The sequence below is a fragment of the Schistocerca serialis genome, chromosome 3, assembly GCF_023864345.2.
Source record: "Schistocerca serialis cubense isolate TAMUIC-IGC-003099 chromosome 3, iqSchSeri2.2, whole genome shotgun sequence".
Taxonomy (NCBI): Eukaryota; Metazoa; Arthropoda; class Insecta; order Orthoptera; family Acrididae; genus Schistocerca; species Schistocerca serialis.
The window spans coordinates 212,164,114-212,192,009 of record NC_064640.1 but is presented as its reverse complement, the minus strand read 5'-3'; the positions used below and the strand labels follow the sequence as shown (position 1 = coordinate 212,192,009).

General features: G+C 41.9%; 1 protein-coding gene across 2 annotated transcripts in view; it reads left to right on the top strand.

Annotated features, from left to right (window-relative positions):
* The window catches only part of LOC126471570 (serine proteinase stubble-like), a 368,010-nt gene that overhangs the window by 305,179 nt on the left and 34,935 nt on the right, over positions 1-27,896 (top strand). For both annotated transcript variants that reach the window (XM_050099795.1, XM_050099796.1), the window contains 4 exons: positions 4,771-4,847; positions 12,710-12,810; positions 15,688-15,787; positions 26,295-26,463. In XM_050099795.1, coding sequence (XP_049955752.1) covers positions 4,771-4,847; positions 12,710-12,810; positions 15,688-15,787; positions 26,295-26,463 — 447 coding nt within the window. The remainder of the gene's footprint in view (positions 1-4,770; positions 4,848-12,709; positions 12,811-15,687; positions 15,788-26,294; positions 26,464-27,896) is intronic.

Here is a 27,896-nt window from a genome sequence, read left to right as displayed (position 1 = left end):
TTTTTTCTTCGAGGAAATGCGTGATTCTGGTTTTTTAACTGCTACCGTAAAGGGTGAGAGGTACGCCGATATGTTACAGAATCGCATCATCCCCAGCCTGGCTGATAAAACACCTGCTGGAACGTACGATGTTTATGCAGGATGGCGCGCCACCCCATATTGCTAGACGCGTGAAAGATCTCTTGCGCGCGTCGTTTGGTGATGATCGTGGGCTCAGCCGACACTTTCGTCATGCTTGGCCTCTCAGGTCCCCAGACCTCAGTCCGTGCGATTATTGGCTTTGGGGTACCTGAAGTCGCAAGGGTATCGTGATTGACCGACATATCTAGGGATGCTGAAAGACAACATCCGATGCCAGTGCCTTACCATAACTCCGGACATGCTTTACAGTGCTGTTCACAACGTTATTCCTCGACTACAGCTATTGTTGAGGAATGATGGTGGACATATTGAACATTTCCTGTAAAGAACATCATCTTTGCTTTGTCTTACTTTGTCATGCTAATTATTGCTATTCTGATCAGATGAAGCGCCATCTGTCGGGCATTTTTTGAACTTTTGTATTTTTTTGGTTCTAATAAAACCCCATGTCATTCCAAGCATGTGTGTCAATTCGTACCTCTCTATGTACATTATTCCGAGATTTATTCAGTTTTCAAATTTATACTGACTTTTTGATCACCCGGTATTTACTACCCAACGTTTCAAAAATGGCTCTGAGCACTATGGGACTCAACTGCTGAGGTCATTAGTCCCCTAGAACTTAGAACTAGTTAAACCTAACTAACCTAAGGACATCACAAACATCCATGCCCGAGGCAGGATTCGAACCTGCAACCGTAGCGGTCTTGCGGTTCCAGACTGCAGCGCCTTTAACCGCACGGCCACTTCGGCCGGCACCCAACGTTTCAGATACTGCCAAAGTGGCCTTCATGCAGGGTGATTTATTTAACGACCAACGCTTCAGGCACTGTTGGAGAGGCATTCGTCAGAGTGATTTACTTATTGACCAACGTTCCAGATACTTAACTTTTTATACCTGGGATTCACAGTCATGTAGAACTTTATAAAAGACATCATATTTACGCCAGTAACTGTAACACTTTCTTTATTTCACGATTGCAATTTCGGCCTTAGGCCATTATCAAGTGAAGCTGAAAAATACAGAATGTTTTTAAATTATTTCACAAAATCGTTGTGTATCCACACAGATAAAAACAATATCTGTAATCCATTTACGCGCCAAAACGGCTACCAGTAGCCTGTAAACAGTAATCTGCTGCTGCAGTTTAGTGCATGAGCATTTTCGTGATGGGCCAACGAACATGAGTGTCCACAGACTATGTTGTTGTATGCCATATGGATATGTGTGCTAGCACTATGTAACCGCGTCACCAATGTATTTAATAGTAATGACAGCGACATATAAATGTGTCAGCTCATCTTAGGTTGACATGGCTTAATAGCCATAACATGTAAGTAACATGCTTACTCATTTGCAATTTTATCCTGTATAATCGGCAGAGTATCAAGATAGATATCGATTTTGTCAAATAATTTAAAAACATTCTGTATTTTTCAGCTTCACTTGATAATGGCCTAAGGCCGAAATTTCAATCGTGAAATAAAGAAAGTGTTACAGTCACTGGCGTAAATATGATGTCTTTTATAAAGTACCAGATACTGTTGACGTGACTCTCATCTTGGTGATTTGTTACTGTCCAACGTCTGAGATACTGTTGAAGTGACATTCGTCAGGGTGAATTATTTACTGACCAACGTTTCAGTTACTATTGGCGTCGCCTTCATCAGAGTGGTTTAGTTACTGACCACACTTCAGACACTGTTGAAATGATCTTCACGGAAGTGGTCTATTTACTGACCAACGTTTCAGATACTGTTGAAATAACATACATGAGAATAATTTATTTACTGAACAAACGTTCAAGACACTCTTGAAGTGGTATTCATCAGGGAGATTTATTTAGTGACAACAAATAAATGACGCTGATAGTGGCCACTTGCAACAGTTTTATAAACAACGTGATGACGCTGTCACATACCTGGAAACATTTTATTTAAATTTTTGTGTTTTCTTGACATCATTCCCATTAACGACGGAACATTAACCAGCTGCTCATGGTTTTCTAAAGGAATCGGCCTCGGCCTTATTGAAGAAATCATCTATAATCCTATGAGGTGATTTAGGAACACTACGGAGAACGTAAATCAGGATATAGGGATATAGATTACTCCCGAGTATAGATCCAATGCTGCATTTCTTCCTAATCGTTTGACTGAATCAGCTTTCATCGAATCCTTGAAGTCTGTGTTAAAATGGAAACTAGGAATGTAAGCATCAAATTATAAATGTAATGAGGGAGGGTGGGGGGGGGGGAGTGTTGCAGTAAGCGCCTAAACTTGGAAATTTGTGGTAAGATCTTATGGGACGAAACTGCTGAGGTCATCGGTCCCTAAGCTTACATACTACTTAATCTAACGTAAACTAACTTACGATAAAGACAACACACACAGCCATGCCCAAGGGAGGACTCGAACCGCCGACTGGGCGAGCCACGCGGCACGCGGACCGTAACAAGGCGCCACAGACCACGCGGCTACCCCGCGTGGCAAATACGTACTCCACACAGTTATAATTTGATTGCTTCCTCATCATTCAAGGGTCCTATTGACGTTTAAGTCATTAGAAAAAAAAAGAAAAAAAACAAGCTCGTACTGGACAAGGGTAAGTTGACACAATTATCCTTGCCTTCGCCGAACTGGTTTAGAAAGCCTATGGAAAACTAACATCAGGGTAGTCAGACGCGTAGTGAATTCCACTACTCCTGAGACGAGTCTTCTATTACTTCGCTTTGCGGGGCATAAATGGAAGAGAACAGGAAGAATTTGATATCGAATACCAGAGCCAGTAACATTAGTTGATTATGCAGCTGTCTATATATTTGGCATTTGTCGTCATCTGCAGCTTTAGTTGGTGTACCCATACCAGAATCGTCGAGTTTGAAAAGTCTAATTTTAATTTCACTTACCGGATGAGGTGGTCCAGTTGTTAACGCAGCGGACTCATATTTGGGAAGAGTGGGTTTCAAAGATCCTTTCAACATTCGGAATTAAGATTTTCCCTGTTTTCCCTAAATGAAAATGACTAAAGACCTACGCCATCGTTCCCTATCCGATTTTCGGCTACACATCTAACAAATCGTAGTCGACGAACATTAAACCCCTAATCTTCTTTACTCTCTTTCCAGTTATCATCATAATTTAACGTACATGAATTTTAGCCCAATAGCTGTGCAGTTGTGAAAAATAAGTCATGGACGCATCGTATTTCCTAGTTACGTTAATATGCTGAGATTTCCTATAGGTATGAAAAATCTGTGTAGTTATCTGTTAAGCGGAATTGACTTGGAGAGTAAGAAATTTATCCTTTCAGACGTTCGTACACATATAAAGAAACAAAATACTTCTATCAATAGATTGCATGTTTCTTCCTAAATTATTGCGTGCGTAGCAGGCAAGGAAGGCATTTTCTAAATGAAATCTTCGTAAATGCTTTACAGAGCTCTCAAATTCTTCGCTCCATCTCCCCTCCCTCTCTCATTCTGGATACGTAAGGTAAAAATTATGTTTCATTCCACATAGCATCGGAAAAATGAATCAAATATTCATTCTCTTAAATACTTTTGCTAGTAAAACATGTTTAAGTGTAGTTTTGATACGATTTAATAATGGAGATAAAATATGCAAGAAAAGCCCAATGCATATTTCTTAAAATTAAATAATTATCTAATTGAAATTTTGGAAATTTGTGGCAAGGACTAGGGGACCAAACTGCTGAGGTCATCGGCCCCTAGGCTTACACACTACTTAATCTAACCTAAATTAACTTACGTAAGAAAAACACACACACCCATGCCTGAAGGAGGAGTCGAACCTCCGACGAGGGCAACCGCGCGAACCATGACAAGGCGCCTGAGACCGCACGGCTACCCGTCACGGCATTATTAGTTGAAAGGAAAAGAAGTAACAGCTAGCATCTTATGACAGTTCCCATTTCCAAATTTTTTTATCAAAATTTCGTAACAAGGAAAATTATTTACTAGTGGCTCAAACAAGAGGAATGACAAAACGAATAGAAAAATTCGCCATATCAAATTTTTTTTAAAGCCTTACATGTTCTAAATAAGCAGTTTAAAAGCAGGTTTTTATCTGCAATACAAAAGAATAAAAATTAACTAGAACGTCTTAGATAACGAACACAAGAACCGTAATATTCGTTTGCTGCATATAAGCGACTGGTTTAGAAGTTTGGTGCAAGGAGTAATAATAATTATATATTACGCGAAGAGCGCATGAAGGAGATTCGTGGAAACTAGAGCATAATGTGCTGTTTATCATAAGGATATGGGTTATAAATGAGATGAAAGCGTCTATGATTGTACTCAGAAAAATTCTGCGATACAATCCAAATTTGGTGCTTGGAATAGCTCTGCATATCTTACAGCATTTGCACGTTGGTGTTGTACACTGTATTTTACCTCTGCTTCTGGTTCATTCCGTCATTAGATGTTGTATGTGCATGGCATCAAGATTTTCTTTCATATCTGCACATCCTGCTGTTTTTAGCTACATTGGCTGTAACTAAAGCAAAAGACGGCACAGCATGCTCCGTCACTTTTCTGCGTTGAATAACGCCTTCAGATTGTCCAAATGAATCGATTCAAGAACAGCAAAAACTGTATTTTACAGGTTGTGGAGAGCTGTACACACGGAGCAACAGGATTGTCGGTGGACACAACACGAACTTTGGAAGCCATCCCTGGCAGGTGTGTTGCCTTTGAATTAATAATTCTTGCACATTTGTGATAATGGATATTTTCAGTGCTATACTGCTCTAATTTCCTTGAAACCATGATCAGAATAATACTCAAAGTTTCCTACCACAGATATTGCTCTATGTAAAAATTTTAATGTACACCTCATTTTGCCTCCGTTGTTCAGTATATGATAGACCTTTTAAAAAAAGTGATTTTCAGAGGCTGTCCGGTAAAACAGAGGCTGAAAAATAGCTTTCTGTATGTAATGTAACTACTGTTGTAGAAATGCAAGCAGTTCAAGATATTAGTGATTTAGCAGAAACCGTCTCCAGTAGTCACATGTGGAGACAGGACAAAAAATGTATCAGCGGGGTATTAACAAAGGCCATAGCAAAAATTTGTTGATTAAAGTACGATTATTGTGACTGGAGTCTGAATATATCTGACAATAATCGTAGGAGAGCAACTTTAGCCTTTCCGTTACGAGTAATAAATACACATCAGTACCAATTTTTACACTGGAATTGCTGTTGTTAATTTATACATATTTCAGTTCCATTTCACCTTGTCAAAACGTTTGAACTCCGTAAGTCTTAACAAAGAGTGGGAAGATATTTACCACTAAAATAAACGAGCTTTGTATCACAGTTCAAACTGTCGCGAGTGATACAGAAAATAGCTAGGGGTCCAAAAATAATTAGACAACCTCAGTCAGAAAGACAGCATAGGTTTTCTGAATCTTGCTCATTACAAAACATGTCAAAATATGCTAATGATGTTGAAATCCGGCACCTGAGGATGTTCAGTGAATCTAACCGGTGATGGAAATTAAAGAATTTCTTAACCGAGATGATCTGATAACACTGACTGGAATATAAACAATGAAGATATTATCCATACAAAACATGTAAGTGTATTTTGAGGATGGTGAGCTGAGTGTCTGAATAATTCTCTATCGTCTTGAACTGAATTTGTGTGTGCTTAAAGCCTTCATACTTTCAGCATTTAATTGACTTTGCAATTTTACAAGTACATCGGAAAGTTCTTGCGCCTTCTACGATCTACGAAAATAAGAAGAAAACGAAGAAAAACAACCTGTGCGTGGTGTATTAGTGGTGTAGTGTCTTAACCACTACACTCATATTCCGAGTAGTTGGGTCCGAATTCTGTTCAGTCCATCGATGATACTTAGAAATATCTCTTTAATGTGGAGTTTGCACTGAAATTACATCACACCTTGAATTGTTGAACCATATTGACTCTAAAGACATACATGCTACAATAACCCTCAAGAGTAAAATTATAAAAGTACACATGAATAAGAAACTTCAGCTGTATCTAGAACCATTTGACACATGAATATCTTTTAGAAGTAAAGTAAACATTACAAGATTAACTACTGAATGGACTTGTAGGTAAAATAGCAGGACTTATGTTGCACAACGAGTTACATTTTTTTATTGGTATTAGCACGAATTCGACATTTAGTTCATCAGATTCGGAAGGTATCAATAATAATCTGCTACGGGTTCTTAGAACATGAACCCCATATAAGACTGAGAGTCCGTTCCTCACCAATGTAATATAACCTACTGTCGCCCCTCGCAACTATATTCCAAGCGATATTTAATTATGCAATTACGTTACGCAGTATGTAGTAAAGTACAAAATATATATAGACTCTATAATTACTTACATTAAAAATCCATGGACCGCTTTTAAGTAAATTTCTTAAATTTATATACATTTTTTTTCTTTTTTAAGAATCAGTAAAGTAACAAGTGGGGCAGTCAAGTGAAAAACGAACCCCGCCGCAATGGTACCATGCAATGGTCCAATTCAAAAGTAATGATCACACGCGCTTACATATTTATCCCACTGGGAATGTAAGCATCAAATTATAGATGTAATGAGGGGGGGGGGGGGGGAGTGTTGCAGTAAGCGCCTAGACTTGTAAATTTGTGGTAAGATCTTATGGGACGAAACTGCCTAATGCCGAAATTTCAATCATGAAATAAAGAAAGTGTTACAGTCCACAACCGCTCCCACTCTTCCACTTCCTCGTACGACTGAAACTGGTGCCTACACATGTCTTTCTTCAGGTCCCCATGGATGTGAAAATCACACCGTGAAAGGTCCAGTGCTGTGCGGAGCATGTTGCAGTGTTTCCAACTAAATCGCTGAACCGTGGCCTTCGTCCGATGGGCACTGTGGGGGCGGGCGTTATCGTACAACAGGATGGTTGCGTCCGACAGAATCCCTAGGCGTTTTGAATTTATGGCGTGCCGCAGTTTCTGCAAATTGTCTTCATAACACTGCGCATTGATTACTCGACGAGCAGAGAAAGCATCCTTTTGCACGATATCGCCTCCACACCGTCACTCGGACGAAGGCTATGCTTCGGCAATTTGATTGGAAAACATAGCCAGGATATTTCACCGTGTGATTTTCACACCGTGGCCGACCTGAAGAAAGATATGTGTGGGAGTCGGTTGCTGTCGGATTAGGAAGTGCAAGAGTGGATGCTGTTGTGGATCAGTCGGCTGCCAACCGCCAGGAATTGATCCTCTCGTCTCCCAACGGAATAAATGTTTTAAAGCGTGTTGTGATTACTTTAAAGTGGAACCATTTCATGGTCCCATTGTGGTGGATGTTCGGTTTTCATTTGACTGCCCCTTATACATTATTTATGTTTGTAAGGTCTTGAATATCAGTATTTTGGTACAGTCACCGATTATGTGTTTCTAAATTTCTTTACTAGATACAAATAAAAAATGAAATATGATGGAAGACTTTTGTTCTCTTTAAACCTATGACCTACGAAGGAGTCTGAAGACTGTAGCTTAAACCTGTATACAAAGTAAAGTAGGTGTAACTACATGATAAGTTAGTTAATCCTATTGACGAAGTCACCATTGAAATCAAAGTAATTAACCGGGTGAAACATGTGATGAGAGCACTAGTCGTGGTGTGCGTGAGTGACCTCTTTCTCGTCATAAGGAGTTCTGTAAACTTTTGCCATGAATTTAAAAGAAAGTCACGTACGATGGTTTACGAAACTATGAAGAAAAATTTCAGAAAGCAGTAATTACATCCTCACCTTCATTAGTGCAGCTTCCTAAACAATGTATTATGAATTCAATGTGTTAAAAAGTGAGGTTATTAGTAAACGTCTTCTAACATTCTGCGTGGTGTCTGTATGTTCTACACTCCTGGAAATGGAAAAAAGAACACATTGACACCGGTGTGTCAGACCCACCATACTTGCTCCGGACACTGCGAGAGGGCTGTACAAGCAATGATCACACGCACGGCACAGCGGACACACCAGGAACCGCGGTGTTGGCCGTCGAATGGCGCTAGCTGCGCAGCATTTGTGCACCGCCGCCGTCAGTGTCAGCCAGTTTGCCGTGGCATACGGAGCTCCATCGCAGTCTTTAACACTGGTAGCATGCCGCGACAGCGTGGACGTGAACCGCATGTGCAGTTGACGGACTTTGAGCGAGGGCGTATAGTGGGCATGCGGGAGGCCGGGTGGACGTACCGCCGAATTGCTCAACACGTGGGGCGTGAGGTCTCCACAGTACATCGATGCTGTCGCCAGTGGTCGGCGGAAGGTGCACGTGCCCGTCGACCTGGGACCGGACCGCAGCGACGCACGGATGCACGCTAAGACCGTAGGATCCTACGCAGTGCCGTAGGGGACCGCACCGCCACTTCCCAGCAAATTAGGGACACTGTTGCTCCTGGGGTATCGGCGAGGACCATTCGCAACCGTCTCCATGAAGCTGGGCTACGTTCCCGCACACCGTTAGGCCGTCTTCCGCTCACGCCCCAACATCGTGCAGCCCGCCTCCAGTGGTGTGGCGACAGGCGTGAATGGAGGGATAAATGGAGACGTGTCGTCTTCAGCGATGAGAGTCGCTTCTGGCTTGGTGCCAATGATGGTCGTATGCGTGTTTGGCGCCGTGCAGGTGAGCGCCACAACAAGGACTGCATACGACCGAGGCACACAGGGCCAACACCCGGCATCATGGTGTGGGGAGCGATCTCCTACACTGGCCGTACACCACTGGTGATCGTCGAGGGGACACTGAATAGTGCACGGTACATCCAAACCGTCATCGAACCCATCGTTCTACCATTCCTAGACCGGCAAGGGAACTTGCTGTTCCAACAGGACAATGCACGTCCGCATGTATCCCGTGCCACCCAACGTGCTCTAGAAGGTGTAAGTCAACTACCCTGGCCAGCAAGATCTCCGGATCTGTCCCCCATTGAGCATGTTTGGGACTGGATGAAGCGTCGTCTCACGCGGTCTGCACGTCCAGCACTAACGCTGGTCCAACTGAGGCGCCAGGTGGAAATGGCATGGCAAGCCGTTCCACAGGACTACATCCAGCATCTCTACGATCGTCTCCATGGGAGAATAGCAGCCTGCATTGCTGCGAAAGGTGGATATACACTGTACTAGTGCCGACATTGTGCATGCTCTGTTGCCTGTGTCTATGTGCCTGTGGTTCTGTCAGTGTGATCATGTGATGTATCTGACCCCAGGAATGTGTCAATAAAGTTTCCCCTTCCTGGGACAATGAATTCACGGTGTTCTTATTTCAATTTCCAGGAGTGTATATCGTGTCTCCCTACCACTTTCGCGCAACGACGCTCTGAGCGTGTTTTTTAGGGAATTGACTAGTTTGAACCTGGGACCTGTTGCTGGTAAGGAGACACCAGACCACACATGACATGTAGAGTTCAGAAGAGTTCAGTGAGACTAGCGATGATATAACCAAATACTTAATGATTTCAGCGTCAGCTCCACTCCACTCCCTGTAAAAGAATCTTAATACTAACTAAATTTAGTGGAACGGGTTCAAGGCTTTCCTATTTTTAGTTAGCTGGTAAAATAACGTCGAAAAAGCAGTTAAGTTTACCACTGGAAATTTTATTCTACTCACAAAACATTGTTTATATATTGCACTATTGATAAAAGGAAATGTTTTAATACAGGATGATAAAAACCAACTGCGTTCAACAAAAATGTGAACGAATATTCCCTGAATGGGTTTCCAAGTTCTACAATGGATCGAAGGATGACCTATGCCATATCACATCTATGATCTAGGTTTAAATTAAGTTTCACAAGAGAGAAAACTATCAAAATGGTCTACAGTGACCCTCAATTATCTTTAATTACTTATCTAACTTGTCGTACATTACAGTGGCTGATGTGGCTTCTCAATAACTATATAACAGAAAAATTATCGCGTTTCAGATTTTTACTTCAAGTGGCAAATGTGAACACCATGAGCTTTAATTGACGATCGACACTAGTATTACGCAAAAAGGAGGCGTAACAAATGAGACTTCTGCAGTTCTGAGTGAAGCTTTATGCGCTGTTATGTGGCATCGCGTGCATTCATTACCTTGTCGGTGTTCGTCAGGGGGCAGCGGACAGCACAGCTCCGCTCACCTCGCCGTCTCGGAAGCAATTCTCTCCTAACTTCTCCATAGTACAATTTACCGAAGTTGGTTTTAAAAAAACTATCTGCCTGTGTTTTCATCTGACCAGTCAGGGTCTCAATGTTAACCTTAAGCTCCACCTACAAAAATTTTGTCTATCCAATGAGAAACGTTATACTTTTCGTGGTGGGGCAATGTTTTTAAAGTTTGAAACGTAACAGAGACGCGAAAAAGTCTCACGCTAAAACTTGCAGCTGGTGTGGTCCTTTTTAGTGTTATCGTAAGATCTATACTGTTCTTCTGGAGGGCTCTATCCTTTAACATGGGCTGGGGGGGTGGTCCTGACGTAACAGAGACGCGAATAAGTCTCACGCTAAAACTTCCGGGTGGTGTGGCCCTTTTTGTGTTATCGTAAGACATATACTGTTCTTCTGGAGGGCTCTAGCTTTTAACATGGGCTGGGTGTGGTCCTGACGTAACAGAGACGCGAAAAAGTCTCATGCTAAAACTTGCGGTTGGGGTGTGGTCCTAGCGGTTAGCTGGCGACGTGGGTGTCCGTCCCTTATCGTAGGGCCTTCCAGCTTAACACGGTTTTGCTCTCGGCTTCTGTCCTCGTTTCTCCCCTCGGAACTGCGTCTGTCTCACGGTGGGAAGGTATGACATGCATTTAGGCATTCTTGTATTAGTCTATGGTATTCCATTTGCTCACTCGTTACTCGTATTACTTTGGTTAACTTAATGTCGCGATTTATTCGGAGCTACGTGACATACTACTGGATTTGCTTATCATGTCAGGGTTTTCATGGAAGGTGTTGGATTTGCCTGACAAAAAAAAATGGGTCTGAGCACTATGGGACTTAACTGCTGAGGTCATCAGTCCCCTAGAACTTAGAACTACTTAAACCTACCTAACCTAAGGACATCACACACATCCATGCCCGTAGCAGGATTCGAACCTGCGACCGTAACGGTCGCGCGGTTCCGGACTGTAGCGCCTAGAACCGCTCGGCCACCCCGGCCGGCTGTGCCTGACACCTTACAGTCTTAATCATAACAATCACGCAGGTTTTGTCTCCAAGTAGGGTTGCCATAACCCAAGGACAAAAATAAAGGACAAAATTCGGTGATTATAAAGATGATAGGCATTGTTTACTGTTGCGTGCCTACAATGTACTTACCCACACACTTTGCAAATAGCCTCATGTTCGTTTCTTCCAAGTTTAATACTTGGAAACGCATCAATATATTCTTCTCGAAAATGTACTTTTCGTTTCGAGATTATAAATTGCAAATTCTGTGCAATAACATCACCAGAAGTACACTTCGTACAGCTGAATGTTAACTTTACATGACCAAATAACATCAGATACCGACAGCAGAGATGTTGTAAACCAACAGCGGAAAACTGAAACAATCGCAAAGAAGCGATTATTGCACTGCCTCAACAGTCTGTTCTGAAAATAGCCGAGCGATTCTGAAGTGACACTGAATATCAGCACAGGTTTCAACGGCTATCGTCAAGTTTGCAGGAGTTATGAAACACTTGATCGGTGGCCAGTGGCAAAACTTGCGTAGAATTTTTTTTTACTTACTAGTCACTTTTTTCGCGGAAATTTTCCTCTTCGTCCAGGACACTCGTCTTCGAATATAAAATCACGGATTGTCCGCGAAATCCGCGACGTATGGCAACCCTATCTCGAAGGTCCACTGCAGACAACTAGCGAGTAAGAGCATTCTACTTGACTTATAAACAGTACAAGGGACATTCATATTAAAACATGTCAAATGAAGAAAAGTAAATAAACTGTTTATTATTTTAAAAGTAATCGCTGTAAGTATTAATACATTTATCCCATTTGAGTCAAGACGATCAACGTCTTCATGGAAAAATGTTTGCAGTTGGCTACGCAACCACTATTGAATCCAAGCAAATACCTCTACGTCAGAAGCAAACAGAAGGCCAAAAATGTCTTTGTTCACAGCTCCAAAAAAATGGGAATTACATGGGGAGTATCGGAACTATAGTGACGATGTGTAAGGGCTTCCATGCAAAACTTCTGCAGCATAATCGAAACAATCTTGGCAACATGTGCCAATGAAGGCAATGACCCTCTTGTCTCGCAGTAAGACAAATGTATCAACAATTATGGCGGTTACTATTGAAATAATAAACGGTTTACTTACTTTTTCCCATTTGTCCCGATTTCATTTGACTGCCCCTAATAATTACAAACTGATCTTTTCGTCGTTCATCACACAGTCCTAGGCTGTTTTCTGGCAGTGTGTAGGACTTCCTCGGTGAATATGTCAAACACTGTTGAGTGTTTCCATATTACTCCACTATTTTCGTGGGTTACTAAGTTGTGTTCTTGTATCCACATACACCAGAAATATTGTTATTGTTTCAGGTTGCGCTGATTAAGACTGGATTCCTGTCGAAGAAGTTATCTTGCGGAGGAGCACTGCTGAACAGTCGCTGGGTCGTCACCGCCGCGCACTGCGTCGCTACGTGAGTCTCACCGTCACTGCAGCTCCTAATAACCGCGGAGACACAGCGGGAAATCAATGCACATAGTGAAACCTATCTCCACCGACAACATTTAGGAGGTTGCTCACAGATGTTTTCTGAGTATTTTGGTATAAGAGACCCATGGTCTTCACTAGATCGCTGCAGAGTAATTCCATTTCGTTTGATTTCTTACCCCAATTTGCCACTGAATCTGTATTGCACTTTGCTCTTCGCTCTAAAGCTTGAACTTAGCGCTGCTCAGTTTTTTTCCTCTGATGTGTTTACCAGAAATGTTAGTTGAAAGTTAATTATGATTCACAGCAGTATGGATAGCTCTGCTAATGAGGAGTTGGTCGACGTCTACCTCGTCTGTGGATTTACTGAATGCAGTGGAAGAGCAGCAGAAAGATTCTACGCTGGTCTGTTCACGCAGCGACGGCAACCGTATCACAGTACTTCTGTAACTGTGGCTAGGCTTTTATAAGAAACCAGTATTCCGCGTTGGGATGTCCACATATTACAGACTTGTTCAGTGTTTTGAAGGTTTTTCACAGCAACAGTGGTAACATTATAACAAACAGAATAATACATAGTAACAGTATTTCTCCCTAACGAGGCACTAGAGATCATGGTATAACCAAAGCAATGAGAAAATGTCCCTGGACAACCTCTCAAATTTTGTCAGTGAAGCTCGAGTCCACCCTCTGTAAGTGTGTGTGTGTGTGTGTGTGTGTGTGTGTGTGTGTGTGTGTAACATGAGACATTAGCATAATGACCGTAATAGGGGACAGCCGGAAGATATAGCTTTTGTTTCTTATGCTGCTAGACTAGCCCAACAGTATACAATGTATAAAATATTTATAGCTGTCTCACCTCGTCAGTATATCGTTCCCCGAAAGGCCAAAAGTAAATTACGTGAAAAATGCCTAATTAGGCTGAAAGATGGTTTCAGGCTGTTAGATCGTGTATGTGTGTAGTACCAGAGTACAGAACATATTATTAGATAGAAAAAATATCACATTCCGTGATATAAAACGTTTCTGATGTGCTGGATTTCACCTGCCTTATTATTAAACTGAATATGCTTTCTACAGCGCCGTTACTTAAGTTGCGGCAAGAGTAGGCATAAATATACCGGAACAGAGTAAATCATACAACTTTTAAAATAATTCATAAATCAATACTGCAAGATAATTTCCTAATTAGTGAAAGCAGAAGTACAACCGTTTGTTCGTCAACATTCTTGAATTTTTTCATTACGTGAATAAGTTTCCTTGACTCCCACGGAGACGAGTCTCTAGGACGTGGAAAGTATTCAAAGATGTAGCTTTGTTTAAATACAGTAGAATATAATGATTTAAAAGAACGATACATTATAATACTACAGTGTTGAAAATCAATTATGTTTGTACTTCAGCACGTTATAATTAATACTACCTGTGGATATACTATTTATGGAGAAGGATTTAATCAATAGAAAATTCCTTTATTCTCTTTTACCGCCTCTCGAGTTTACACCACTTTAGTGGCCTGCCTGTCAACTTTGCTGCTTTCTTATTCAAGGGGATTGTTAAGTTGCACTTATCTTTCATTGTAACAGTCTCAAGAAATTTCATATGCTCTAACAGCATGTGGAATACGTGTGTACTCGATTATACGACCCCTTGACGTATTTATACTCGTATTATAGTGATGATACTATTTCTTATAGGAAAAAGAGAAATATTGTTACGAAAAAGGTTATTAATGAATTTCTTTACTGTGAACAGTTGTCATAACACAAAGTTTTTAAAAAGATCGCTGTAGGACAGCAAATCATACCTCCTACAACACACTTCTTTATTCGCGAAAATGGTTTTTTTTTTCTGTGACTGGCGATAGCTCTGGAAATGATTCATCTAAATGACCAGCCGACCATCCCGCTATTTTCATACTGTTAACAGGGTAACGTTAAAACGTGTTTGAGAACCAGCAAACAGTTGGCTCCTGAATGATGCAACAGAATGCTGGTAACTGAAGAGATTCGAATACTCACGTTTTCTCCTACTCAGTATGTTTCGTGGAACCAGGACAGACATAAAGCATCTAACTAACGGTGTACCTGAAATGCTTTCACAGTTGCGAATATGGACAACCATCAGATGCATAATGGATGACTACAATGAAAATTTGTGCCGGATCGGGACTCGAACCCGGATTTCCCGCTTATCTCGAGGGGTGGCCTTACCATTTGGCTATCCGAGTACGACTAGCGGTCCGACCCAAACTTCCAAATGTTGTCAACCATGTGTCTACAAGCTGTACTTGTACATCCAGTATGTATATTCCAGTACAGGGGAGACATTTTGCTTAAAAGTCGCTTCCCCGGTGTCAGCGGGTAAATACGATATTGCAGTGCCAGTAATATTCCGAATTATGATGCAATGTTCCTTCTGTCGTGCGCGCATGTCCGAAGGTACTTTGTATTGTAATTCGGAATGACACTGGCACTGCAATATCTTAACTAAAGTTATGGTGAATCCATGGAGAAGTTCCTTTGTTCTTTTCTTTATCTTCATTGTCGTGCTGTCTTATCTGTACGCATTTGAAGATAGGATTTGGTAATAGATTTCGCCGTACCCATCAGTGCATTTACTAAGTGATCTCATTCCACAACGTATTTTATATTATTCATTTTTTACTGTTCTGACAGAGAAGGATAGTTATTACTGTTCTTTTCCTTGTCATATCCTGATAGCATTTCTAGTAATTCAATGCCAGAAATGACTGGGATACTATACATAACGCACGATATAATAAGCTTAAATTTTAAGTGAAAAATATAAATTGTTTAAATAAATTAAATGCTGTGCGTGAATAATGTTTGGATATCGACAGGACAACTAACAGCAACCTGAGAGTGCGTCTGGGCGAATGGGACGTTCGGGACCAGTCCGAGAGGCTGCATCACGAGGAATACGGCGTCGAGAGGAAAGAGGTAAGTTACACCCGCATTCTCTATTAGACATGCCATCTGGGTCGTCGCTACACGAAGCATGATAGTGCTGTCATGTCTACGTGATCACTGAAATAAGCCTCGCTGTCTAAGGCGTCGTCTCACGGTTGGCGCGGCTCCTCCCGCCAGAGGTTCGAGTCCTCCCTCGGGCCTGGGTGTGTGTGTTGTCCTTAGCGTAAGTTAGTTTCAGCTAGATTAAGTAGTGTACAGGGTGATTCAAAAAGAATACCACAACTTTAAAAATGTGTATTTAATGAAAGAAACATAATATAACCTTCTGTTATACATCATTACAAAGAGTATTTAAAAAGGTTTTTTTTCACTCAAAAACAAGTTCAGAGATGTTCAATATGGCCCCATTCAGACACACGAGCAATATCAACCTGATACTCCAACTCGTTCCACACTCTCTGTAGCATATCAGGCGTAACAGTTTGGATAGCTGCTGTTATTTCTCGTTTCAAATCATCAATGGTGGCTGGGAGAGGTGGCCGAAACACCATATTCTTAACATACCCCCATAAGAAAAAATCGCAGGGGGTAAGATCAGGGCTTCTTGGAGGCCAGTGATGAAGTGCTCTGTCACGGGCTGCCTGGCGGCAGATCCATCGCCTCGGGTAGTTGACGTTCAGGTAGTTACGGACAGATAAGTGCCAATGTGGTGGCGCTCCATCCTGCTGAAATATGAATTGTTGTGCTTCTTGTTCGAGCTGAGGGAACAGCCAATTCTCTAACATCTCCAGATACTGTAGTCCAGTTACAGTAGCACCTTCGAAGAAAAAGGGACCAAAAACTTTATTGGCTGAAATGGCACAGAAAACGTTCACCTTAGGCGAGTCACGTTCATGTTGGGTTGTTTCCTGCGGATTCTCAGTGCCCCATATACAGTCATTGTGAGGGTTGACTTTCCCGTTAGTGTGGAAAGTTGCTTCATCACTAAACACAATCTTTGAAACGAAAGATTCATCTGTTTCCATTTGAGCAAGGATAAAATCACAGAAAACGATTCTTTTAATCTTATCAGCTGCAGACAGTGCTTGAACCAATTTCAGACGATAAGGTTTCATAACTAACCTTTTTCGTAGGACTCTCCATACAGTTGATTGTGGAATTTGCAGCTCTCTGCTAGCTCTGCGAGTCGATTTTCCTGGGCTGCGAACAAATGCTTGCTGGATGCGTGCTACATTTTCATCACTCGTTTTCGGCCGTCCAGAACTTTTCCCTTTGCACAAACACCCATTCTCTGCAAACTGTTTATACCAACGTTTAATACACCACCTATCAGGAGGTTTAACACCATACTTCGTTCGAAATGCACGCTGAACAACTGTCGTCGATTCACTTCTGCCGTACTCAATAACACAAAAAGCTTTCTGTTGAGCGGTCGCCAACTTAGCATCAACTGACGCTGACGCCTAGTCAACAGCGCCTCAAGCGAACAAATGTACAACTAAATGAAACTTTATAGCTCCCTTAATTCGCCGACAGATAGTGCTTAGCTCTGCCTTTTGTCGTTGCAGAGTTTTAAATTCCTAAAGTTGTGGTATTCTTTTTGAATCACCCTGTATAAGCTTAGGGACCGCTGACCTCGGCAGTCTAGTCCCATAAGATCTTACCACAAATTTCCAAATTTCACTGAATTAACGGACTGAGCTGACTTCTCATTTCTAAACCGCGCGAGGACTGACAAGGGGAGGCCACGACGTCTGGAATGCGGATTTACTGCAAACTTCGTACACTCGTAGTACTCCACGAGGACAACAAAATGTGTAACCTGTAGCGCGTACTTCTCAAGAGTTATAGAGAAAATCGCAAGACCATTTCGGTCGCCGAATATATATGTCTGCGTGACCATTTTAAGCATGAAGCGGCTACCGCCGAGTGGTGCCGGCACTGTGGCTCAGCGTGTTCGGTCAGAGCGTTAGCTACCCTTTATAATAAAAAAAAAACTGAGCGAACGGATCATCGAACAAACTGAAGGGGTGTCATAAGACGTCTGCCCTGAACAAATTCGACGAACAATATAGAACAATTTTTTTTTTTAAAAAAAACGTGTTTGGCGTTCAAGTCGCTGGATCGCTGGATCGAGTTCCGTTCGTCAGTTTTTTTTTTATTTTCAACACAGTCATTTTCTTTATTATTTATATTACAATTGATATAATGGGGAAAATACGTGTAATCGGATGAACTTTTATTAAATTTACAATGTTATTTGGCAGTCTAGTAATTGGTTATGCAGTACCGAGTGTATTTTAATAGCGTCTTCCGAGAAGCAATTTCTCGTTCTCTTTCGATTAAATAGGAACAGTTTTGAAGACACGGACAAACATACATTTTCAGTATCACTTTATGCGTTTAGTCGTTTACTAGTCGATAGTTATAAATATTATATTACTTGTGAAAATAAAAATTAGTGAACTGTCAAATAACATTGTAAATTTAATAAAAGTTCATCCGATTACACGTATTTTTCCCATTATATCAATTGTCATATAAATAGTAAAGAAAATGACTGTATTGAAAATAAAAAAAAACTGACGAACGGAACTCGATCCAGCGATCCAGCGGCTTGAACGCCAACCACTTTTTTTTTTTTAAAAAAAAAGAAAACATTTTCTTCTATATTGTTCGTCGAATTTGTTGAGGGCTGACGTCCGATGACACCCGTTCTGTTTGTTTGTTCATCCGTTCTCTCAGATTTTTATTAGAAAGGGCAGCTAACGCTTTGACCGAACATGCTGAGCTACCATGCCAGCACCACTCCGCTGCAGCCGCTTCATGGTTCAAATGGCCACTCACACACGCATATATATATATATATATATATATATATATATATATATATATATATATATATATATATGACGACCGAAATTATCTTGCGATTTTCTCAGTAACACTTGAGAAGTACGCGCTACTGCTTACACATTTTGTTGTCCTCATGGAAAACTACGAGTGTACGAAGTTTGCAGTAAATCCGCGTTCCAAACGTCGTGGCCTCCCCTTATGAAATATTTTGCCGAGAAACTGTTTTATAGGAGAATCAGACGGTGAATAATCTGTGCTCAGAAGAAATTAAGTTTTCATTACATGCAATTTTTCTTAGGAAATATATAGGTGAAGAGCATATACGAGTGCAGGAAAGAAAACAGATAATAGGAAAATAACCTGCAAAGTATATCAAACTGCGAAAATGAAAATTCAATCCTTTTATACTCACTGAAGCCGCTCCCAAATGATATCTGTAAAGACAAGGAAACCTAATAGCTTTAAACCTAAGATGAAGGAAGGTGTGTATGCAGTTTCGTAGGTTTGTTTTATGATCCACATATTCCAGTTCGTGAGTGTTGCATTGAGTTTGCAGCTGACCTCTCATTTTACGTCAGGATCCTCTTGAATGACCGTCTGCTACGATCACTCAACACACACTTTCGTCCCCATTGTGACTTAGCAGATGGCCCGCATCTCGTGGTCGTGCGGTAGCGTTCTCGCTTCCCACGCCCGGGTTCCCGGGTTCGATTACCGGCGGGGTCAGGGATTTTCTCTGCCTCGTGATGGCTGGGTGTTGTGTGCTGTCCTTAGGTTTAAGTAGTTCTAAGTTCTAGGGGACTGATGACCGTAGATGTTAAGTCCCATAGTGCTCAGAGCCATTTGAACCATTTTTTGACTTAGCAGATGATGTTCTTCCGCTTTCTCTGTATGCGGTATAAAACTTATATATAGTGCCTCTTGAAACATCAAACACTACGGCTACCCCGGTTACTGAAGCACCCATCATATGAGCCCCAACAATTTGCCCACGTTCGAATTCACTTAGCTCTGACGTAATGCACTCACCGTTACAGGGTGGTTGTAATTAAACTTTCGCTTCTTGAGCCAGTGTAGACGGAAAACTATTTACCGTACGCGTACTCAACATCATAGGAATGATGTTCAGACTGTGAGTTGCATTATTGGCGTTGTTAGTAGTCTTAGTGTCATGACTCGCCATTAATCGCCGGTACTAGTACGCCGTCGTAGTTTTGAAATATAAGTATCATTGTGCATTAAGTTGCAGGCCGTCAACGTGGGTCTGGACAAGGTGAGCACGGCATTAATCGTACAGCTGTTTTATCGAAACAGCAGCAATAGTTCCGCTGCTCTTCGCAAGTATTGACGAATTAAATGCTTACGGAGAGGTCCACTTTCCTCACAGAGAATATGATTTGGAAGTTCGAATTAACTGGCGGTTAGGAATTGCTCCTAGAGGAAGCCGACGGTCAATTGCGTCACAAATTGTTGGAGAAGTTACTGCTGCCACGGCTGAGAATACTGGACGCAACGTGCTATCTGCAGCTAGTGCACGAGCTGTGTCTCGAAAATTGAACATTCCATGGTCGACCGTTCGAAACGTGCTGCCAACTATTGTGAAGTGGTAGCTCTAATGTGATTCAGGTTGTCGTGGAAGCAGATGGTCGTCAAACTGAGCAACGTTTGTAACCTGGAACGGAAACATGATACGCAATTAACAATACTTACCCTCTCATGTGGAAATTAAAATGTGTTTCTTTCAGTGGTTTATTCGTTACTTCACTTCTGCACGTCCTTGCAAATGTTTCCACGAATTTTATTAGCCGACCATCACTCGTTTTTCATGGAGACCCCTCTCTAGTAGTGAAAGTTTGATAATAACCACCCTCTACACACCACCACTGACACGTATAACGTATTGAGAACAGTGCACACGTGCCGTTCGAAATCAAATACAACACGCAATCTGCCGGTATGTCTAGCATCTGCATTTATATTCAAGCAAGCATTTCTCGCGGTTTTCAATAATCTTGTGCAACACCTTTACATTCCACTGCGGACTGAAGATTCGAGTACTGGCTGTGTCTTGTTTGATACTAATTCGGTTCTCAGTGTGGTTTGAGCATTACTGCTGTAATAACCGGACCTTATCCTGAACGCTTCCGATTTTGTCAATATAACATTTAAGTTTTGTCTCTCACTCGTTCAAGAAACTGTTTTCTCTTTTGCCTTGAATAATGTGTCGTATAAACTTTCCTTTCTAGAGCTGGTTTCAAGTCAATACTCAGAAACTGACAGCGCAGATCGTCTAATGTAAGATACAAAAATGTCGACGCGCACACACAGCTACCAGAACAGCTGTTCCCTGTTTTTTGTGCGCTCTCAGTCCATATAGTTCTCCACCAGACAGGGCAAGTCAAGGAATATGCACCGAGACTATCGGAGTACTCATGAGGTTAGACCTCATAATAATTAGGCCTGCATACGGCTCTTAATCACGTCGGTCTTGGGAATGTCGCTGCAAATCGTGACTTCCACTTCCATCCAATGAACAAGGTTGGCGGTCTTCGCCGTTTTAGTTTAATGTCGCCAGGAACAGAGGATAAATTTTCAACCCCGTAACGCGAATCCCTACGTGCAGTTAGGTGCATTCGATGCACTCAATAGCTACAATTTCTCTTTCCTCGTTCAAGATACTCGTAATATATTCCTGTAATATACTGAGGACTCGATGGCTTTTCTAAATTCTGAAACATACTAAAAATGTAAAATATATTATTTATAGTTATAGTAGTGAATTCTGATGTTGAGGCCGGCCGAAGTGGCCGAGCGCTTCTAGGCGCTACAGTCTGGAACCGCGCTGCCGCTACGGTCGCAGGTTCGAATCCTGCCTCGGGCATGGATGTGTGTGATGTCCTTAGGTTAGTTAGGTTTAAGTGGTTCTAAGTTCTAGGGGACTGATGACCTCAGCAGTTAAGTCCCATAGTGCTCAGAGCCATTTTGATGTTGAGTCCGCAACTTCTGCATAGATGGGAAGCTCGTTTAAAATTATACTGTCTTGCCATTAATGCGTTCTTTAACGCGCAATATTGAGCCAGTGCTGGCATACGTTCTCAGATTGGGATAATAATTAGTATTATAATCGTCTACGGATATTATCACATTCAGTTGGTTTTAGTTAATGGACCGTAGACAAGCAGACTCGCAGTACACGATGTTTAAAGGTAAACGCATGTCACTCATAATGCCTCGACAGTATAGACATTTATGTTTATATAGTTATCTGAAGTAGTAACCGGTCCAAAGATAAAGGATAACAAAGCATTTTCTCAGCAATGATTCACGTGTAATATAGCGATTCACACATTTAATTGAGCAGACACGATAGCATGGTGTAATATTTGTGTCAACTTTCAGGAAAGTAGGGTAGCGTAAATACTTCCTCGAAATCACAGGTTGCAGTGTATAATACATTCCATTGGTAGACAGAGCAGTTGGTGTTGTGTCCTTAACTACAAGGCCTACATATTACTTTCCCGTCAAGACAAGACGCTGGTTACTCTGGAGCGCTGTAGATGATAGTGGTCAGAAACCCCTGAAACGCTTGTGGGAATGTTGCAGGGCAGGTTGTGCTGAGGCATAAATTTTAATTCGATACGTTGCGCCGTTTCTGAGTTATTTAGAATTGCAAAAGCCAATCGGGGCGTCGCGCGCTCACATCCAAGCGGTCTGCCATGGGCGGTGTTACCCAACGAGTGCTGTGTTTGTTTAGCTGAAACTTGTATTTGCGCGCGTGACGACCTGATTGATTAACTTCAGTGTTAATATGTCTCAGTACAATCTGCCCTGCAACATTCCTACAAGAATTTCAGATATGTTCTGTCCACCCTGTAGAACTGCGATTGTGTCGCATACAAATCATGACACTGAAGTGGTGTGTATGTGCAAGTCGGTTGTATGGAATCAACGCTGGAAAATGGATCGTCATGGGGACGTGGTAAAATGCTCGAAAGGAGCTACCGTGTTTGGTTGTGCTCGTTTTGTAATTGGAATTGATCGTCTGATGATTTTACTAGACGGTAAATTACACAGTCATCTGCAAACAATCTAAGGGGGCTGCTGAGATTATCATGTAGATCAGGGCTTAACAACTGGCCGGTTTTGAGCGCGAGTACTCGCGTCTGCTCGGGCACGTGCTCGCGAGCAGGTGCAAGGTCGTGGAGCAGGGAGGGAGGGGAAATGCGCGCGCACGTATGAATAGGACCGCAGCGGGCCTATTGAATTCGCGCCGACTGTGTAACGTTAAAAGTACTACGATCAGCTCAACAGTCACTTCGCTGGTCAAGAAGCATGTCAAGTCGCCGTTGTGTAACCCCAACCATGCTTTCGCAGTTCAACCCCCATTGGGAGGAATTGTATCTGTTTACAGAAAAAGATGGTGCTGCAAAATGTTTAGTATGTCACAAAACGCTGAATTCTTTTAGGAAATTATATGTCGCACCATGGGAAAGACTACGGAAGTGGAAAATGTGATGGACCAGATCGTGCACAGGAAGTTATTAAACTTAAAAGGAAGCTATCCGAAGAAGATCTGGATGACGAAGAAAAATCAACTGAGGCAGCTCTCAGAGTGAGCTACAAAATTGCTTTGTTTTTAGCAAAATCCTTGCGCCCCTTCACTGATGGCGATTTAATAAAAGATGTTTAGTAGTTGCAGCGGAACATTTGTGTCCATCTCAAGTTGAACAGTTTCGGATTGTGCCATTATCTGACATGACCATTATGCGTCGCATACAGGACATGGCAGACGACGTCCAGAGCCAGCTTGCAAATATCTATAAAGATTTTATGGCGTATTCTCTAGCTCTGGACGAAAGTGTTGATATCACTGGAACAGCGCAGCTTTCCATATTTATTAGAGGTGTTAATAGAGATCTTCAGGTGAGGAAGGAGCTCCTCGATGTAGTAGCCATGAAGAACACTACAACTGGAGGTGATATTTTAAGTAGTGTTAAAGAAAGTGTTGAAAATATAGGATTGTCGTGGAATTCTTTAGTTTCAGTGTCTACAGACGGTGCACCAGCGATGACAGGGAAAAAATTAGGTTTCGTTGCGCTGTTGAAGGAGAAAACGCAAAAACTGACCGTGCCGAATGAAATAAGGGGCGTTCACTGTGTGATCCACCAGGAGAACTTATGTGCAAAGAGTATCACTCTAAAAAATGTGATGAGTGTTGTTGTTCGTACAACCAATTATATAAGGAAGCATAGGCTACAACACAGTCAATTTAAAAGCTTTCTTGAGGATGTAGAAAGCCGATATGGTAGCCTACCTTATTACAGCGAGGTCCGCTGGCTTAGTCGTGGCGAATTATTAAATCGAATTTTTGCCTATTAGATGAGATAAATATGTTCATGGAAATAAATAACATGTGTGTTCCTGAATTGAAAGAGCCTTCATGGAAATGTGTTCTCACGTTCTTAGCAGATTTAACTAGCCATCTGAATGCTTTGAACATTTCACTACAAGGTAAAGATCTGCTAATTACTCATTTCATAGATCGAATACGAGCTTTTAAAATGAAATTGACACTTTGGGTGAGTCAGCTGTAAACAGGAAATCTAGCTCATTTTCCTAAATTATCATCCATGCAAGATGTTCACAAAGACTGTGAACGTTATTCACATAGTTTAGTTGCACTTAAGGAAGAATTTGATCAACGCTCTCAATATCTGACAGCACTAGACAGTGATTCTGATCTGTTCTCCTCTCCATGTTCAGCGAATATTGAAGAGATTCGTCCTGAACTGCAACTAGAAATTATTGACCTGCAGTGTGACAGAGAATACAGAGACAAATTTCAGAACAAGAAAAACATTTTGGAATTTTACGGACACTTCCCTCAGGATAGATTTCCTCATTTGCACAAACTGGCGGCTACAATAATATAGAAATTATTGACCTGCAGTGTGACAGAGAATACAGAGACAAATTTCAGAACAAGAAAAATATTTTGGAATTTTACAGACACTTCCCTCAGGATAGATTTCCTCATTTGCACAAACTGGCGGCTACAATAATATCAATGTTCGGTTCCATGTATGTTTGTGAATAACTGTTCTCTGCAATGAAATGTAACAAGACGCGCCTGAGAAACGCACTGTCTGATCGAAATTTAAACTGCACGCTGCGCCTACGATGCACAAGAACAATTACTCCGAACACAGACGCAATTGTAAAGGGCAAAAAGAATCCCACACTTCAGTGACACCTTTGATTGTGTAACAGTTCACAAATTAATACGAATGTAGAGGCATACACTAAGCTAGTAAAATTATGTGGCATGTGTACATTCTCCTTTATTTGTTTCATTTGTCACAGTAATAATTCGTGAGTGATATCGCTGCAGGTGGCCGCGGATTTACATTGACTGGCGGCAGCTGTTGTGTGCCCCACGTGACTCTCCCCACTCTCCGCTCTGGTCAGGTAGTGGGGGTAGCGTGCTGGCGCTGCTCCGTGCTCGCGCCTTGCTGCTCACAGCTTGCTCCGCAAGCACGTATGTTGTGGAGCCCTGACCTAGATCATTTATGTAAATCAGGAACAGCAGAGGGCCTATGACACTACCTTGCGGAACGCCGGATATCACTTCTGTTCTACTCAATGATTTACGGTCTATCACTTCGAACTGTGACCTCTCTGAGAGGAAACCACGAATCCAGTCACACAACTGAGGCGACACTCCATATACACGCAATTTGATTAATAGTCGCTTGTGAGGATCGGTATGAAGGTTGTAGTTCATGGTGGAGGTGGTTTCCTAACGTTTTGAAGGTGACTTGGGCTCACTTATTCAGGCTACAAATGTTGCACTTCCTTCTACATCCTCAAGGGGAACATACTGTGGATAAACCCGTAGTCAAATAACAAAAAAATCTTCTGAGAGTTACATGCAGACGTTCCTGGTTTGGCGAGCGCTGTCGCAACTCGTCTGGTCCGCTAAATCATCCTATATTAAACCCACGGAACATGTCGGGGACTATGTAGCACAGCAAATGAAACATAGCCTTCAACATCCCCGCAATCTGGCAGCTATGCGAGATTTAATCATCAGTAAGTAACTTCAGCTGGATATGACATTTCAGGAGAAACCTGCGGACTCTCTTTCTCGCCGAACTGAGTGGTATTGAGCGAATAAGGGTTCTGTCGCTTGCAAGTAACTAATTTTGTGTCCTGTGTCTTCAGTTATAAAATTCATTATAGTTTCATTAATTCCCTCATTAAATACAGACCGAGCGAGGTGGCGCAGTGGTTAGACACTGGACTCGCATTCGGGAGGACGACGGTTCAATCCCGCGTCCGGCCATCCTGATTTAGGTTTTCCGTGCTTTCCCTAAATCACTCCAGGCAAATGCCGGGATGGTTCCTCTGAAAGGGCACGGCCGACTTCCTTCCCCATCCTTCCCTAATCCGATGAGATCGATGACCACGCTGTCTGGTCTCCTTCCCCAAAACAACCAACCAACCATTAAATACAGTGTTAAAATTTCTTAATTACATACCAATTCTAACCATTAGTTAAGCTTTCCGATGATTTAGTTATATGCAGGGAATGACACCTATTTACTAGCACTAAATAAAATTAGCAGAAGAAAGATATTTTATAGGGATAATGTCTTGGATGCTTGTGTGTTGCCGACAGGTGCACCCGCAATATAGCTCGTCTGACTTCCGGAACGACCTGGCGCTGGTGAAGCTGGACAAGCCAGTGGTGTTCAAGCAGCACATAATCCCCGTGTGCCTGCCCGAAGAGAACGTCAAGCTGGTGGGCAAGACCGCCACCGTCGCCGGCTGGGGCCGCACCAGGCACGGTCAGTATACCCCTTCCCCTCCGACATCGTCCCAGCTGTTTCAGCTGAAGATTCACATTCCGACCCAATGCATAATTTGAGACTGTCCATGTTCTGTAGTCACTTGCAAACATTAATGACACTTTTAAGACAAGGAAAAGTATGAAGTACCTCTTTTCAGAAGGTATAAACATCGGTGGTCAGTGAATCGTGAGATATGGGGTAGGTGGCATAGAGCGAGATGGCCAGTAATCCATTCCCGAATCTTAAATTTGGGAATCGTTCCACTCACAACAAGCCGCGTGCCTTTTAGGAGATTGAGACTACTGTTTCCAAGCTCTGATGTGTAGCTGGAAATCTAAACTTGAATGGCCAGACAGATAAATGAACTCCGCTCCTCTAGAACGCGAGTGTGTGCTAACCACTGGGCTGACCCATTGCCACCAATGAGATAGTATTCCACTACTTTTTTCAACTAACGCATGGAAACCAGATGAAATGTAACAGGAATAGTTTGTGAGAATCTAAATTGTTCCTTTTAAATACGAACGAAACATCCTAGCATACATCATACGCTATAATTATACCCCACATGTCATCACAACAAATCACATTGAACTTGCATTACAGCAATAAGACTTCTCCGCCTCTTGGCAGCACGTGGAATATTTGACATGAGAACAGTAACAAGTACTGCAGTAATATACATTCTGTGTATCATCATTGGTGAATCCATGATGCCAGAAGTTAATTAATTGTCATAGGTTTTCATTTATCGAATAGCGAGCGTGTATTAGGAAAGAGAAATAATAATTGAATAGTCCAGCAAGTGTTAAAATGTTTATATCCCTCAAGTGTTAAAATGTTTATATCCCTCTAATTCGTCTTGGTTCGCTCTGTTCTCTATCTTTCTCTTTCCCTCTCTCTAGCTGTCTGTCTCTCTGTTTCTCTCTCTCTGTCAGTGCTGCAGAGATAATAGTTCCGCCAACGAAAAAAGGGGAAATAATTCGTGCAGTCACAATTTTTTGTACCGTGGTAGGAAGGACTACAATGGACAATATACTAAAAATATTGGCCAATAGGGAGGTGAGTATATCAGTGATGGGGGTGCATTTACATTTGTTTACGCTTTTCTCGAATAAATCGAAAATCGCTGCATCTGGCGGAAACGTGTCCCACTAGAAAATTAAATTCCCTACAAAAAGGTATTAACCACATTTTCTCTAGGACTATTAGTTTGTGCGATGTGGGAGATAGAAAAATAGCAAACTATTACAAGAGTGAACCTAGACTTTCTCGGCTTATACTGCTGATGAAATCTTCTCGGGCTTACAATAGTGCTTTAATGGTATAAAATAACAGTTTGTTGTGAATCGAAATGGGTTAAGAACAAATATTAAATGTACATACCGTATCTATGTGTGCAAGAGCCTTATACAGGAATTACTTGTGTT